Source organism: Anoplolepis gracilipes, chromosome 7 (genome assembly GCF_047496725.1).
Source record: "Anoplolepis gracilipes chromosome 7, ASM4749672v1, whole genome shotgun sequence".
Classification (NCBI taxonomy): Eukaryota; Metazoa; Arthropoda; class Insecta; order Hymenoptera; family Formicidae; genus Anoplolepis; species Anoplolepis gracilipes.
The window spans coordinates 1,928,022-1,944,376 of record NC_132976.1 but is presented as its reverse complement, the minus strand read 5'-3'; the positions used below and the strand labels follow the sequence as shown (position 1 = coordinate 1,944,376).

Here is a 16,355-nt window from a genome sequence, read left to right as displayed (position 1 = left end):
CACCAAGCTCTATGTATAACCGCGCTATTATGCTCTCTCGCGCAGGTTACACACCGGGCGGCTTACTCCGTCTACTAGGAAAATCTCGGGGGCCCACCTACGCCCCGTTCGTTATCTATTCCTGCTTCGCGCATAGCCCGCGGTTGACCGTGATAAATCGGAGGTTACGCAAGCGAAGAAAAAAAGAGGATCAATCCCGCGTTTAGCTGCAGGTTACATCTTTTTTTACATCCTTTTTTCCTCTCTCTCTCTCTCTCTCTCTCTCTCTCTCTCTCTCTCCCTCTCTTTCTCTCTCCCACCATTTTCGTCCAATGTGATATTAATTCGAAACTTATCCCGTATGATACGTCTATATTTTTAATCATTTATGCTCGTAATTGTACGATTAAAAGACGCTCTTGTATATGTTATATTTAGAATATTCTTTCTGACTTACTTTGTCAATTATATTTACATGAATATCACATAATTTTAATAAATAAAAAGATATTTAACATTGGTGACTTGAAGGTTTCTAAATCATTTTTTTAAATTAATATTTTAGAAAAAAAGACAAAGTATTTATTTTTTATGATGCCTGTTTAAAATCATCCAACTACTAATGCAATGATACAAAATTTTGATAAAAGATATAAAAAATTACAAAATATACATTTGAAGAAAGCGCGTATAAATTCACATGTATATCGCAAAAACATATTAAATATTACTTAGTTAAGGATTAAGCAGCGCGTAGAAAGCAACGGGCAGAAAAAAGAATGCTTTCAAAATTAAGATTTTTGAAATTGGACGCGTCCTCGCGGATGCATCCAACTGTGACGTAGCTTTCGTGCAGTAAAGCCTGCGTGACGTCACTCATTCGATGACGTGTGGTCAACCGCGGTCAATGCACCAAGCCCGGCGTTTCTTCTTGCAGGGCACTATAATGCTCGGTTCACTGGCTACGACGTCGTGTGCGTTCGTTCACGTACACGGGCCGCGCGTCGCGGTGCACGTGCGCGCGTTACACCGCAAAATACCGGGTGTCCGTAAGGTTCGCTTTTTGCTCGCATTGAGAAAATTCGCGCGATTCAAACATTTCGCGCGGTGGCTTCATCGTCCTGCGAGTAATCATCGCGTTACGTTGATTCGCGACTAATGTTAATACAGTACAAAAGTTTATCAAATATATATAAAAATATATAACGCATAATCATAATACTGCAAATTATTAAATTTTTATCTGTCAAAAAAATCTTTTCGCTTATCTTATACGAAAATCACATTATGTAGATATCTTTTCTGTACATACATGTCTACTATGTATTTATTAAAAAAATTATTATTATATTTTCAATTTATCTGCGCTTTTCGAATATATAATATAAAAATTTATAAATTATATTAAATAATAGAATAATTGTGTGTGACGCTAAATGATTTTAAAACCTCAGATTAGCGAAACTTTAAAGACAACATTTATACTCCATCTTACAATGGCAAAGGATTAGATTTGCGATGGAGGAAGTTAAACCTCTTGAGTTTTCTCGGTCAAGACGCTCTTATCGGGAAAGTTCACCCACGCCCATCGTCTGCACCTACACGTCAGTCGTAGGTTGCAGGTCGACTAGTAGTAGATAGCACGAATTATCGGACAAGTAGAAAAGCCCGCTCACGTAGTCGACTCGTGTCTCGATAATCAATGACGATGTGCGTTACCTATACGTGCACACACGCGTACAGTCGACCGATTGTTTATGCAAAAAGGAAGCGTCTAGTATTACGCGTATAAGTCATGGAACACAACGCGCTCAGGCTAATTGGTAATTTTCTGAAATTGCAGGGTGCACGAGAGTCTGTCTCCCCATACACGGAATAAATAGCTTCGCTACTATTACTAACAATTTCGCGTTGTAAAGATGTAAGAAACTGATGTGTTTCATAAATCAATGAAATGATTTCTTATTTTATCAATCTATTTAATTAAGAAAGATTGCATGGTCAACTGGTCAGCATAAAACAATATCGTGTTATAGGCAGAGCCTATGTATATGTAAATAAAATTCTATTTTTGCTTAAGAAACTTTCACTTTAAAATATAAATTAAAATACATTATAAATATGTATATTATATATGTAACATAATACATGTGTATTAATTATATTACAAAAAATATATATATATATATATAACTCGTTCTTTTACAAATTTATATAATACAGTTATAAAGTTAAATTTTTTTTTCATTTAAAATATTATAAATTTTATTTTTTTACACAAAATATCTGATATTTTAATTTTATCTTATAACGTTTTCTTTCAATTTCAAATAATTTCAAAGATATAAGTCTAGCCCCAATTGTGTGAAATATATCTAAAATATATATATATATATATATATATATATATATGTGTAATAATATATTTATAATAATATAATACAGAAATGCACGTCTTTGACTCGATATGTACATCTAGGACAAGTATATAAATAGACATTTTCATAAATAATCCATTTATAGAGATAATATATATCAGAACAATATCTCTAGAATTAAATATCGAGTAATAAGAATTGTCGAGAAAAAGTTTTGATATAAGTGGCTCACGGTATTTAAAAATTTCGTGTTCGACTCATGCAACTTATGCTTAATAATTACCGAAAGTTTCGAGATTTCATCACGATGAAAGGAACGTATTTTCTATTCTTTAAAAAAAAAGTGGGTGTGCACGCATTTAGAAAGCATGTGCAATTCCGTTCATCGGAGCAGATGCAACTCTGTTACATAAGTTCAACAGAAAGAAAGTATTACGGGATATAAGTAAGAATATCCTCGCAAGAGAACGAATCAAGGATATTAATTATCAGAGAAATAGATAATAATAATCTCGCGGTAGCTAGTTTAATAAATAATAAATGACAATAAATAATAACCGATGAATCAATTGTAATAAAAATATTATATCAATATATACGATCTGATATATGTCACATAAAATTATCATATATTGATATTACATCGTATCATACATATACATATACATATATATATTACATTATGTATGTAACATAATATCACTTGTAAATAAAATTAAATCCGATTTATATCATTTCATACTGTCAGCAGAAAAAATATCCCTTATAAATGTGACCTAGACTCTAGTTCGTTATGATCATGATGTTTTCCACAACCGTCGCGATTTTTTTAAACAAACGCATATACGGGCTCGCGTGTGGAAAGTCGAAAACGGGAGAGGAAAGGCGAGAGAGAAAGAGAGAAAGAGACCTGACTTGAGCCATAGGTAGATCGCGGCAGCGTGGACGACAAGCGAGTCGAGTTGAGAGGCGCGGACGGGCGGTCGGTCAGAGACCCCGCAGGGCCGGCGCAAACAGCGAGTACAGCATTACCCACTTGCTTGCTCTCTATCGCGAACCTGGGCCCAACGTACAATGGGCGCGATAATCCTCCCTGTAATAATCGGCGGCGCCTTTTATCCGGCAACGTGGAAAAATCTCGCACACTCGCCTCGTTCCTCTTTTTCTCAAAGTATATGTCTATCTCGCTTTTCTCCTCCTCTTCCACCTTCTCTCTCTCTCTCTCTCTCTCTCTCTCTCTCTCTCTCTCTCTCTCTCTCTCTCTCTCTCTCTATCTCTCTTTCACTTTCTCCTCGTTCTTTCTCTCGTAGATCGCTCGCGAAATGCCACATGATGTTTCGTCGCGTTATTTTCTTTTAATGTCTTTGCGGACAAGAGAAAAAAAAAGAGAAGAAAATACGATGCGGATGAGAAAGGAATCAGCCGGTCGTAACCGTCAGTTGAATGATAAGATGTTAACATATTTTTCGTTCTTATCGCCGAATTTTATGTGTCTCATGTTATATGTATATATATATATATATATATATTATTTCTACAAAAAAAGATATAGACTTTGATATTGATATAATAAACCAGTTCTCTTTCCTTATTGCGAGAATAAAATTTTATGTACTTCTATTTTTACACATTTATAAGTGTTTGAACATTAACTCGCAAAATTTCTCTTCGATTGCAAATATTGTTTGATGTGACGTACACAAATCTTTGTTAGAATTAGATATAAATAATATAAAATCATGAATAAATATTTGATATCTTGATATGTATGATTTTGAAATATCAGTCAACAGTGAAAAGAGAGAATATGTTTAAAGACTTTTTCTTAAAAGAAAAAAAAAAAAAAAAACAAAAAACTCTTCGATAAAAAATTGTACTCGTCTTCAAGAATCATTAATTTCCGACCGCAAATCAATTACAACTAACTTGTATCATAGATTAATTGTATAACGCATAAAGAGAAAAAAATTCACACGTAGCAAGATTCGTTCGTTGAGATTACGATGCGAACTTGATGAAATGTACAAGAGGCCGAGCAATCGCGTATTTATTTTCGCGACGCGTATATAGCTACGATCCGCCAATATACGAAGAGACTACTTTCTCCTCGATTGCGCGTGTGGTGCACGCGTGTCTTCCAAGTTATGATTTCCGCGGTGCTCCGTAAATACGCGGGCGGTCGCGGCCGCGATGTCGTGCATTTAGAGCACTCAACCGTGCGAGCTCGCGGCGATGGAACGTCTGGACGCGGAATCGGCCGCTTCAATTTCGACTCTTTCTCGACTACTTTCTCCCGCCCTGTGATAACTCACGCTCCAACGATTAAAACTTTACCGACAACTGTCGATGTTACAAAGTGAAGGATTGTAAATCACGCGAATTGGAAAATCGACGCGCCGAACGATGCATGTGTGAAGAGAAAATCTTATAAATCAAAGAAAATCTACAAGATATCGCTCTCGAATGCGAGATAAATAAATTGCTGAGAACGTGTGAGCGGTAAAAGGAAGTTGAAGATATATAAAGAATATTGAAATATATAAGTGAGAAACATTGGATATTGGATACAAGTTCACATTTATGGCACTGCTGTTTTAATAATGAATCAGTCTAAAAAAAGATATACCTTTCCGTTGTTTAGAATTTTATATCTTATATCCGTTTATCGTTTTAGATATATATAGTATACATTCATGTCCAGTTGATAAAACTATATCGATAAGATATCTTGTGTACGTGTGTATTATTACGTGAGAATTGAAATATATCGGGGAGTTTCAAATAATCAGTTTACCGGCACGCGAACAAACTCGAAGATAATATCGTGAAACGATTAAAATCGAATTACTGTAGCAAAACGCCAGCCAAGAGAGCGACTCGTTCACGCTCGAGTTCGCGAGAAGCGCCGGCGAAAAATTGGGGTCGTTGCTTGCTTTTTCCGCGACTTTCGGCCAAAACTTTCGTCGACCGCGCTGACGTCTTAGTCGATCCGGATTTACAGGGTCAACGATCCCTCTCCGCCCTGATTTCACCGGTTTCGCCTAAAAGTACGGCGTCGGCTTCCGATACTTGCAGTTTTTCAGTTTATTCGCTCAACAACGGCGATTTTTTTCAGTTACCGCGGAAACCATAAGTAAGAGGCAAGAAACCTAATATCAACTTCCTCCTTTTCCTCTCAACCCCTTTGTCGTGAAGGTGGCAGCGAGCACGATCCACCTCTCTCGCGGTAACACTATCCACCCTATATTCTCGCCGCGCACGCGAGAAAAAAAAAGGGAGATTATATGAGAAATGGTGTTCAAGAGTCGGTAAATCGTGACATCCCGTACATTTTCCTATTATATACGTATTAAAGAAAACATCCTGTGTACACAAGTTTACTCACCGTTCGACGACGCGCTCGTGACATTTGAACGTTGCTCCGTTCTGGGAAACGGTCCCTTATCGTCGACGCACGGATGTCAGCAGTAGCGGGATCACCGATGTCTCTCGAATCGCAACTCACTTCTAGTCACCACCTGACAAATGCACCTACACCCACACTTCCTTATTCTCTGCCGTCGCAGAGGAAAACGATGCTTCTCGATCCGCGTTCACCGACGGGGAAGGCGAAGGGCCGCCACGCGCGACACACGCGTGGGCTATTCGGTCGCGGAAGATGAACCTCGCGAAGACGACCGGCAGGCACTCTTCACGTCTTAGATAACCGCCGATATATCGTTTTCGATGTCGCGCACTCTCGCCGGCACGTGGTCACCGTGTTACAGAACCGTTGTAACTCCCTCGGGGGGTTCCAATAGATGAGGAGAGAGAGAGATAGTCCGTCCGTACACGTCTCACGTGCCTGTAATCGCGCGTTCGACTGAACGAACAGTCGAGCGCTCCCCGAAGTTCGCCAACTTCTCGCTCTTCCTGCACGCGCCGTCCTTGTCGCGCGCACGTCAGCCAATCGCCGCTCTCCGTCGCGCGCGGCCCGGCATGCCAGCCGCTCTCGTTTCTCGCGAGGCGCGCGTCAGTCGTCGTCGTACCGTCAAGATGAGGAGTCTGTCTCGTTCGCTCTCGCGCGGCCACTCGCCGTTTCTCTTTCTTTCTCTCTCGACTGCCTTTTCAATTTCATGCGTACAATAAATGCAAGCATCTTGAAAAATATTTTGATTTAAGAGTATCAAATGTCGCTCCGTGCTCTTTCCAATAATATTAAAATATCGCCGTTGATGTATGACGGTGTCCCGACGAGAGAACCGAGAAAATAATTTCTGCAACAAAAAATTAAAACAATATGATGTAAATATAATTAATACATTGTATATACATATACAATGTAATGAAAGTACACAAGAAATTATAATAATAAAATATTATTATTTATAAGATGTTTGTTATTTATATTGTATTTTAAGTGCTAAGTGCCTAGCTGTCGCACATGTCCTGTCGATTGTCAAAAACATGATTACTTTTTTTTATAAAATCATTTTCAATCTCATTATCAAAATGTTGAAATGTAAAAATATTAATTTCAGATTTATTTGAATATTTTCACCAAGAGAATATGTCAGGAGAGTCTGTAGGTGGTTTTCAACAAATTAATTATAATAATAACAATGAAATCAAATGATAAAATATAAATACAGAATCATTAAAATATATAAATATATATAATATCTAATTAATATAAATAAAATAGATAACACACGAAAGATCTCTGATATTCCCTCCACCTGAATTCATTACTGAATGCTGCACTCCTATCTCTTTTTCTCTATCATGACTCTATTTCTTCTCTTTCACGCTACCGGTTTGTGTTTTTCCCTTTTCACTCGCGCAGCTCGTCTACTTTTTCCTACTTTCTTCAGCGCTGACTTACGTAACCGTCAGCCGTCTCATCGAAATCAGCAACATTGTTACACGCGGCGGGGCCGCTAGTTTCTCGTCCGACTTAAATCCTCTCGCGGTTATTTAATCTGCTTTACGCACTTTCCGATCATCTCGCATGACCTCTCTTTCTCTCTTTCCCTTATTACGATGCAGAATCAACTCTTGCATATGCTGTTTTTCTTTTTTATTTGTCCGATGCACAGCGTCCTCCTTCGTTCTCTTGGCGTATGAGAAATTGATTCTTCTTATTCTTTCCTCTCTTCACACGCCCTTTCGTCCTTTTCTCTTCTTTCCCCTTCTGCCCTATAACTTTCTTCTTCTTTTCCTTTCCCTAATCTTTGATTATCCATCCTTCCATCAGGTGCCATTTCTTGCTTTCTCTGTTCCTCCAACTTTCTTTCATCTTCCGCGATATTTTCTCGCTACAGTAATCGTATCATCGAGATGATGACCTCGCCTACCTTTTTATTATCTATTTTAATTCCTGTATTATTAATTTGTCAGGGAAATTCTCCTTTTTTAATCGATCATAGTCCGAGAGGACCATTTATTTCTGTTACGAAATAATTATTTCAATTCTCGATTCCAGGAACATTCGTCATATATATCAAATGCGGCTATCATGAAACATCACATATATGTACGTTTTTCATGAGATATCAGAGTCAGAGCTCTTAATAAATGTAATTTATTATTCTCAGAGTTTCTTGGCCTCAGTCGCAGCGGTCTCTTGTCCCTTTTGTGAGCACTGTCCCCATCGCCGTAGTCATCATGAGAGCTAACCAGGATTTATTATCTCTTACGTCGCGTATCTTTTGAGGCAGGTTAGGGCGCTTAACTAAGCATTAGCAGCCGAGAGAAGTCTGCTCGCCGAAGGCATAATCGCCATTCTGTGAGAGAAAGAGAAGGAGAGAGAGAGAGAGAGAGAGAGAGAGAGAGAGAGAGAGAAAGAGAAATCAATCCGGCATAGTGATTGATTTCCACGTGACGCGGTAAATCAGCGTGATCGAACTTCAACATGTAAAAAAGCCATCACGCTATATAAGCGTAATTGAAAGTTGTTTTCCTTTTACAACGAGAGATTATCAAGTTATCAAATTTATTGTTTTTATACAGGGTGTCTATTCAAATCTTGTAAAAAAATTCCCTGATTTTCCAGGTATTTTTGTTCAAAATTTCAAGTAAAAAGAATATTTGCAAAACTTTTTAATACCACTTTCTCTAAAATAAATTTTTTTATTACATGCATTTTCTAATAGTTTTCATTCATACAAAAGAAAAACACGGAGCCTCTTACGTTTCAATGTTAGATTTATAAATGTACTAAAAAAAATTAATAACTTTCATAAGATAATTTTTTATTTATATAAAATTTTCATTTTTTTATCTTCAAAAATTATAAAGAGTATGTATTTCATATTCAATATTATATTAAAACATTAAGTATGTAAATAAAAAAAAAAAAAATATATATATATATATATATATATATATATATATATATATATACATATATATTTATACGGGACAAACTGACACGCCAAGTTCACGTTGTCTCATTATGTACAATTATTTAAATATTTTGGTATAAACAAATAATCGTTAACAAACAATAGCACAAATATATAATTTATCATTTATATAGTTTATACAGAAAGAGTCATTAATGCCTTTACGCATAAATTTATGCACATTGGAACACATATATTTTCCATATATGTATATACAAAATATACATATAAATGTATTGATATGTGCATAAATTCATTTGTAAAGGCATTAATAGACGCCTTCTGTACATATGCATAATTAATTTATTATAGAGAAGCGAAGATACGAACGTCTTAATATTTATATGCCCGGTATCTCAAACAATATAATGTGTAATATTGTTTAATTAATGTTCTAATAATTTTTACACATAGAACTTTTTGTAAAACTGTTATAGAATTTTCAAGCACTTAAAATCTGAAATGCTAAAAAAATCATCAACAAACAAAGCAAGATGCAGTGAACTTGACATTTCACAATCAGTTTGTCTCAATAAGTCATTTTTTTGTTTAATAGTTAGAATTATTTAATCTTTAAGTTTAATCTTATTAAGAACTCTAAAACTATTAAAAATAAAGCCAAAACTCAACAATTAATGAGTTTCTACAAAATGAGACGTCAGTCACATACACGGTTGATTGTTTTACAAGATGAAAAACAAAAAGAGAATTTTCGAAAAAATTCCCTGAATCACAATAAAATTTCATAAGACTTCCCTGATTTTTCCAGATACAAAAGAAATCCCTGAATATTCCCGGTTTTCCATTTTTTCCAAGAAGTAGACATCCTGTTATATAACTACATAAAATAATCTACTTTTTATAAATATATAAATATAGTGCGTCAAAAAATTTAAACATTCGTTATATATGTTCTTAATTTGAAATAATAATGAGGAAAGCAAGTGAGAAAAAATTTCCAAAACTGTGTGTGGTATATAATTAACACGGGTGATAAATAGACCAACTTTGAATAACTTAATAATAATTAATGATTACTATTATTCACAAAACCGCGGCAGATTGATACCTTTTATAAGATCTATTGAATGTAAAACTATCGTTATGGCATTCATTACATGTCGATATGACAAAGATAAGTTTGACGTTCTTCGTATGATATCATTGCGCTGGAAAAACTCAAGAAAACATAAAAAAGAAATGTATCGCTCAAAGACCTTGAAGAAAAATTTGAATCAACCTATGTAGATTAGTAAATTAAATCGATATTAGTTCAAATATAAATCACGTGTAGCAATCGTCGAAATTCTCTTTCTACTTCCATGAATGTTTACATAATGAGATATTAAACTAATAAAATTTTCAATCAAACATATCTCGCCCATAGAAAAGATAATCAATTTCGATTAGTAAATAAACGCTGAAGCCGTTTAGATTACTTTTCATATTTTATCTCAACTAGAAATTATCTCGATTATCTACTTTATCTATTTTATTATCTCGAGTAGAGATATATAATTATTATTGATTATTATTAGATCAATACTTACAGAATTATCTGTAAATAATCGTTGATCATTATCATCATTAGATTATTTTCGTCAAAGATCTCATTAATTGACAGAAGGTAAGATATCCCGAAATGTTTCTGTATCTGATTAAATACTTATTTGTGTCAATGTGTATCGGCAAAACTTTTAATTTTTTATAATTTATCTATCGATTATTTATATTTTATTTACATTTTCGTACATATCTATAAAATTTGTTAAGTCTTGTCAATATAAATATATGTTTCTCTTATTTCATGAAAACAATGCAATAAAATTCTATATTATTTCGCGTATATTATTGTTTAACGAAATTGTTACGCGAAAAGATTGAGAAAATATGAGAAAAAAAATGTATTCGAAAGTAATAAAGACTGTACGTGATCTACCGACGACGAAGCGTGAGATGGTCAGATAATCTGCACGAACAATTCTGTCTCTGCCTAAATGCTAAGATTTATAGATGTAATATGACCGGTATTAATTCATAAATCCAGACGGTATTACGATCTACACCAAACTTGTGATTCATAAATCCCGGAATTTATGCGCTTGTTCTGAATGCCAAATGAAAACACGCTTACAGTTTGTACAGTATATATGTATATAACTATGGTGTGTGTATCATATGTCTTTTTGAAAATAAAATATCATTTGATATTCAATATAGAATATTTTAATACTTATATAATAGAATATTTTAATACTTACATAATTAAGAAAAATTGCGGTTTCTCTTTGATAAATTTAATATGTGTTAAATAAAGACATTTCACTAACAGATAGTACAACATAAGTATTTTTTTAATGTTAAAAGCAAAAATAGATATTCTTACTAAATTTTTATTAAATTCTTAGACTATAAATGATATGATGATATATTACTTAATATATACACACACGCGTAAAAGAGACACAAAGTTTTACACTTACGTCTTTTTTTACAAGTACGTCTTTTTACAATTAAAAAATGCAAAAATATTTTTTCGTTTTTTTTTTAAATATTTTTTTTAAATTCAAAAAATTGTTTAAAACAAAAATTTATTATGTATCTTTTTTATTTATAACTACTCCAATAATCATGATGTTATGTAACTGTTCGGCAAAAATATTCAAAACAAAATTTATGTTTTCAACATCTTATCTTATCATGGATATTATACGCATAAATTATTGAAAATTGATATCGTGTAAATAGAAAAAAAATTTCGATCAACAATGGAACTATATATATTAGTCTCGCGTACAGCAAGTAATTGGAAAATATCTCTTATAATTTATTTCATCGCTTTTAATCAGAAAAAATTCACGATTGTCAAAAAACATATCATATGTTAAATAAAAACTCGTAATTCTTGTTTGGAACTGCATATATGTACATATATATAGGTATTTTTACTAATATAGATTTTTAATATATGCATTCAAGTCATATCAAAAGTTGATGCGCAATATCATCGACAAAAAAATTTTAAATATTAGCTGACAAAAGAAACATTTCATATACTAAAAAAATAGTTTTAGAAATTAATATTTAATAATGCGCCATAATACAACATGTGTTCAAAATATATATATATATATATATATATATATATATATATATATATATATATATTGTATTTATTCGATTAGCTGTATAATGAAAAAAGCGCACAATTTTCTCGATTACCTAAGAAACAATGCGAGCATAAAGATGCGATGATAAACAAATTAAACAAAGTAATCAAATTTTATTACCTAAGTATAGGATTCATAGAAATACATAGCGCGATATCATGTTGAATTATTTGAATTACCGGTGTGAGACTTTATCGCGCGTTGGCACGAGTACGCCGAATACAGTAAATCGATATCACTATATCACTTCAATAATTTAATATGCAAACGCATATGACGCACGATGATCGATACGCCGTAGATCGCGAGACTCCAATGCAAAATTCTTATTGCGAGCAAGCAATTTTCGCATTTTTTTCTCGTCTCGCGAGAGTCCGCGGTGACGATCTCCGTTTAACGGGGAGGAAGAGGAGAACGTTGCTAGTGGAGAAGGAGGTGGCGATGGTGGAGGAGGAGGCACACGGGTTCGCTTTTGCCTGAGCGTACCCGTTCGTTCACCCTAGCGGGGGCACCAACCTGGCTTTACTTCAGTTACACGTCGGGAGAGCTGGCGCGTTGTGTATACGTATATATTGTACGTTCATACATATATATATATATATATATAAATGCATGTACACCTTTTTTATACAAAAATTGTACACATATATATCTATAAAAACCTATATATAATAATAATGTTGAATATATAGATGCTTGGAGATGTTTGCACTTAAAAATACCACAGCTCAAAAAAATGATGAAAAATTAAGCAACCAAAGTACTCGTCAATCGCGTATATCTATTTAAAATAGTCAATTTACGCAAATTACATGAATAATTGTATTTTTAGTAAGACATGCACGAGCAGTTAATAAAGTTGCCATTCAACTGTTTCACTAAATTATAATTAGCCAAAGTTTAAACATTTGTATTAAAAAAAAAAAAAAAAAAAAAAAAAAGAATGTTTGGATTATAAAAACTATCAAGTTATACAATAGTACCTTTAAGCGCGTATTTTTGGACACCTTGTATAAAGGTATATAATACATTCTCGCGTGTACTTACACCTAGTATAGGTAGGTACACGGGGAGCGTACTGAGAGTGTCCCGGTCGAGCACGACGCGATTCTACAGCTCCTCACCAGAAAGAGAAAGAGAGAGAGAAAGAGAGTGAGTGAACGAGGCAACTTTGCCGGTCCGAAGAAAGAGAAGAAAAGATGGATCCGCGAAGGAAAAAGAAAAGGATAGGCGCTTTTGTTCGGCCGCTCTGGACGAAGCGCGAGTCGCTCCTCTCCTCTCGAGAGAGGCTCTCGACGTATAGAAGGAATGAAGACATTACTGTCCGCGGTAATACTTCGTCGACCGTTTCTTGGGCCTAGAAGAGAGGATGCCTCGTCCGCGAAGAGACGCCTCCAGACGTCGGTCGCGAACGTCGGTCGCGAACGTCGAATTCGCTGGTCGTGCAATTTTTAACGTTACGGTGGAATTTGCACCGCTTAGAATCGACGTCGGCTTATAGTCGTTAGGTTCGACGTCAGGTTCTTGACCTAAGCCTAAGCGCGAGCGAACAAACAGGAGTTTCGATTTCGGAATGCTGACCGTTTGCCGAACGACGGAATCGACAAGCTCTGTCGCGATAAAAATTAATTTGGAAAAAAGTTTCGTTGATAGAGAGACGTTTCCCTGTCGTCGAAGAAAGAGAGGAAAATAGAGAAAAAGAGAAAGAAAGAAAGAAAGAGAGAAAGTAAAAAGGAAAGAATACTAGGCCTTTATTCATGCTATCGATCGACATGACTCTAATAATTTATAATAGAATTAGAAATAGAACGATTACGGCGTCGTTATATAGATATAGTTTTTTACAAGATAAAGTTAAATAATTAATCAATACACACTTCACATCAATATATACATTTGACACATGAAAATATTAAGAATAACGAGTCAAGTTCGATGCGTTGACCATCCTAATGGACACAGGAGCGGTCACCGTATCTGTCGGACTGGACCTTTGCGGATGATGAGAATAACTGACTTCCATATCAATCTCATCGAGCTCTTCCTCTTCTTCTTCGTGGGTATCCGATTCGTCTTCCTCTTCGCCGTCGCCCTCTTCCTCCTCCTCCTCCTCTTCCTCCCCTTCTGATCCTCTGAACTAGATTTTTCATTCACGCGAGAAAATCGATATATCATTAATATATACAGGTGTTTCCTAGTTGAATGCATCAAATGTACATAGAGATCCGTGTCATGCTTAGAACTATGCTTGACAATCTAACATCTCTTGAAGTATTTGATACGGATGTAAAAGATTAAAAAATAAATAATAAATTTTATGAAATATTATGTCATATCCATATCAGAAAATGTTAGATTTTTTAATCAACAAATGATATAGAATGTACTCGATTTAGAAATGTCTGTGTAAAGCATATTTGAAAAATATTAAATCGAGTGGTTCTTTCGAAATCCTTACAATTTTGTTATAAATTAAGAGACCACACAATCTATTTCTAGTATTGTTGTTAAAAATTTAACTGTAATATATCTCGATTGTGTATTAAAATAATACCGACAATAGTTTTGGCGTTCCTACTGATGGTAAAAAACATAAGTCCTATCATGTAACTACGTGCAGGTGAAAGTCGCGTGATGGCGCAATTTATCAGGATACGACTAAAATTCAATTATATACTTACATCTTTTCTTTTATTCCTTTAATAAAAAAAGTTCTATTGTTCTATTTGAATCGAATTTTTCAATATACGTATATATATTATTTTTTTGCTAGTTTTGTAATTTTGTAGTCTTAACTCCAAAGAACAATTTATTATGGAATTAAAAAGCTCAATTCTAAAAAGAAATTTTTTTACAAAATTATAGATAATTTCCAATATATAAAATAATCTGTAAAACTTTAATTGTCATCGGTAAACAAAAGATTCATGAATCAGTGAAAGAATTGATTTTTGTGCTTCAGTGCATCAGTGTCTATATTTTATATTATATGGCATTGATTTTCTTATAATTATTTACTATATATATATATATATATATATAAAAATAAAGGAAACTTAACGTCATTCTTTCTTGCGCTACAATGTACATTAATTTTAAAATAATCTTTCAAATAATAATCTTTCCTCTAGCTATTAGTCGCACAAAGATTATATGAAACATATTAAATAATTCAACTCAAATTCAATAATCAAAATACATAACACTACCAAAACACAAATATATGATAACACCATATATATGATAAAGATGAAAAAGAAATACGTCGATATTAGAATCGACATTAAAGATGACAAAATTAATGTACATTATCAATAAGTGTAAACAAAATGATAAAATAATCCAAAGGTATTAATAATATCGTTGGCAAGTGACAGTTAAAAGTCAGGTTACGTTAGGTTAGGTTAGATTAACTTACGTCGCTCACAGTTTTCCCGATCGGGATGTGCTCGTATCCCTGCACTCGCACGTGATCTCTCTGGAAAAATAAGGACGCGTGTTAGCGAGGTATGTACGCGTATCTTTTATTCGGGCTTCCGCGCGCTTACCCAGGCCTGGTGCTCCGCCTCGAGAGCAGCGACTTCGCTCTCGTCGTCGCACGGTCGATCGGCATTGAACCACAACGGATCGGTCGCTCGTGGCCGTAAATCAGGCCAAAGTGGCCTGATCGACATTACAATAAGGTGGCAAGAATCCCGTATCAGCGATTAACACGAAGATCGTCGTTGCGAGCTCTCGGCTTCTTTCGCACGTGTGACGCGGCGATGAAGGTTGTAAACATGACAGCCATGACAGCACATGCGCGTGATGGCGCGCGCACGTCATCTCTCGGCGCAGAGATTACGTACACTTACCTACCTACACTTTCTGAACTTTCCGTTCAGAAAGTATCCTTCGCGGCTTTCTCTCTCTCTCTCTCTCTCTCTCTCTCTCTCTCTCTCTCATCTGATAATTGACACAGTATAATTCGATAACCTAGTTAATGATAAAATGTAGATATATATCTGATGATAATTACGCACTATTGATGATGATTGTATCTTTCTGCTCCATGACTAGATAATAATTTTGGAGTACCGGACGATCTTCGTTCCGAGCAACAAATTGTAGCGATATACTGAAATGACAAGGTGGCTGTGATGATATAATTGCGTATATAAACATCCGACGCTTTATGAAAAATCACTCGCGATAACTTTCTGCGCATGAAATTCGCGTTTAAATGGTGACTATTTCGAGAAAAATACGAACGCGACTCGCCGAGTTACGAGACTGACCGCCATTTGAAATCTATCGAGGAGCAAATCGCGATTTTCAAAGTATCGATACAATCGAAAGGCTTTATTTCAATATATTATGTATTCCACGAAAGATAAAAATGTCAATATTAGACTTTCATTTCCTTCAATAGTTTTTGCTAGTCGCTAAATTAATTAAATACT

The 16,355-nt window shown here is 34.7% G+C and overlaps 2 protein-coding genes across 2 annotated transcripts in view; both read right to left on the bottom strand.

Moving 5' to 3' along the window:
- Positions 1-6,339, bottom strand: part of Eip74ef (Ecdysone-induced protein E74) — a 188,081-nt gene extending 181,742 nt beyond the window's left edge. The window contains exon 1 of the mRNA XM_072896087.1: positions 5,743-6,339. The gene's annotated coding sequence lies outside the window, so the exon portion shown is untranslated. The remainder of the gene's footprint in view (positions 1-5,742) is intronic.
- A 5,667-nt stretch (positions 6,340-12,006) lies between these two features.
- On the bottom strand, positions 12,007-15,780 carry LOC140667821 (uncharacterized). Its single transcript, XM_072896093.1, has 3 exons — positions 15,462-15,780; positions 15,332-15,391; positions 12,007-14,050 (listed from the first exon to the last, which is right to left on the bottom strand). Exons 1-3 carry the CDS (start codon positions 15,585-15,587, stop codon positions 13,826-13,828), a joined length of 411 nt encoding a protein of 136 aa, XP_072752194.1. The 5' UTR covers positions 15,588-15,780; the 3' UTR covers positions 12,007-13,825.
- Positions 15,781-16,355: the final 575 nt, after the last annotated feature.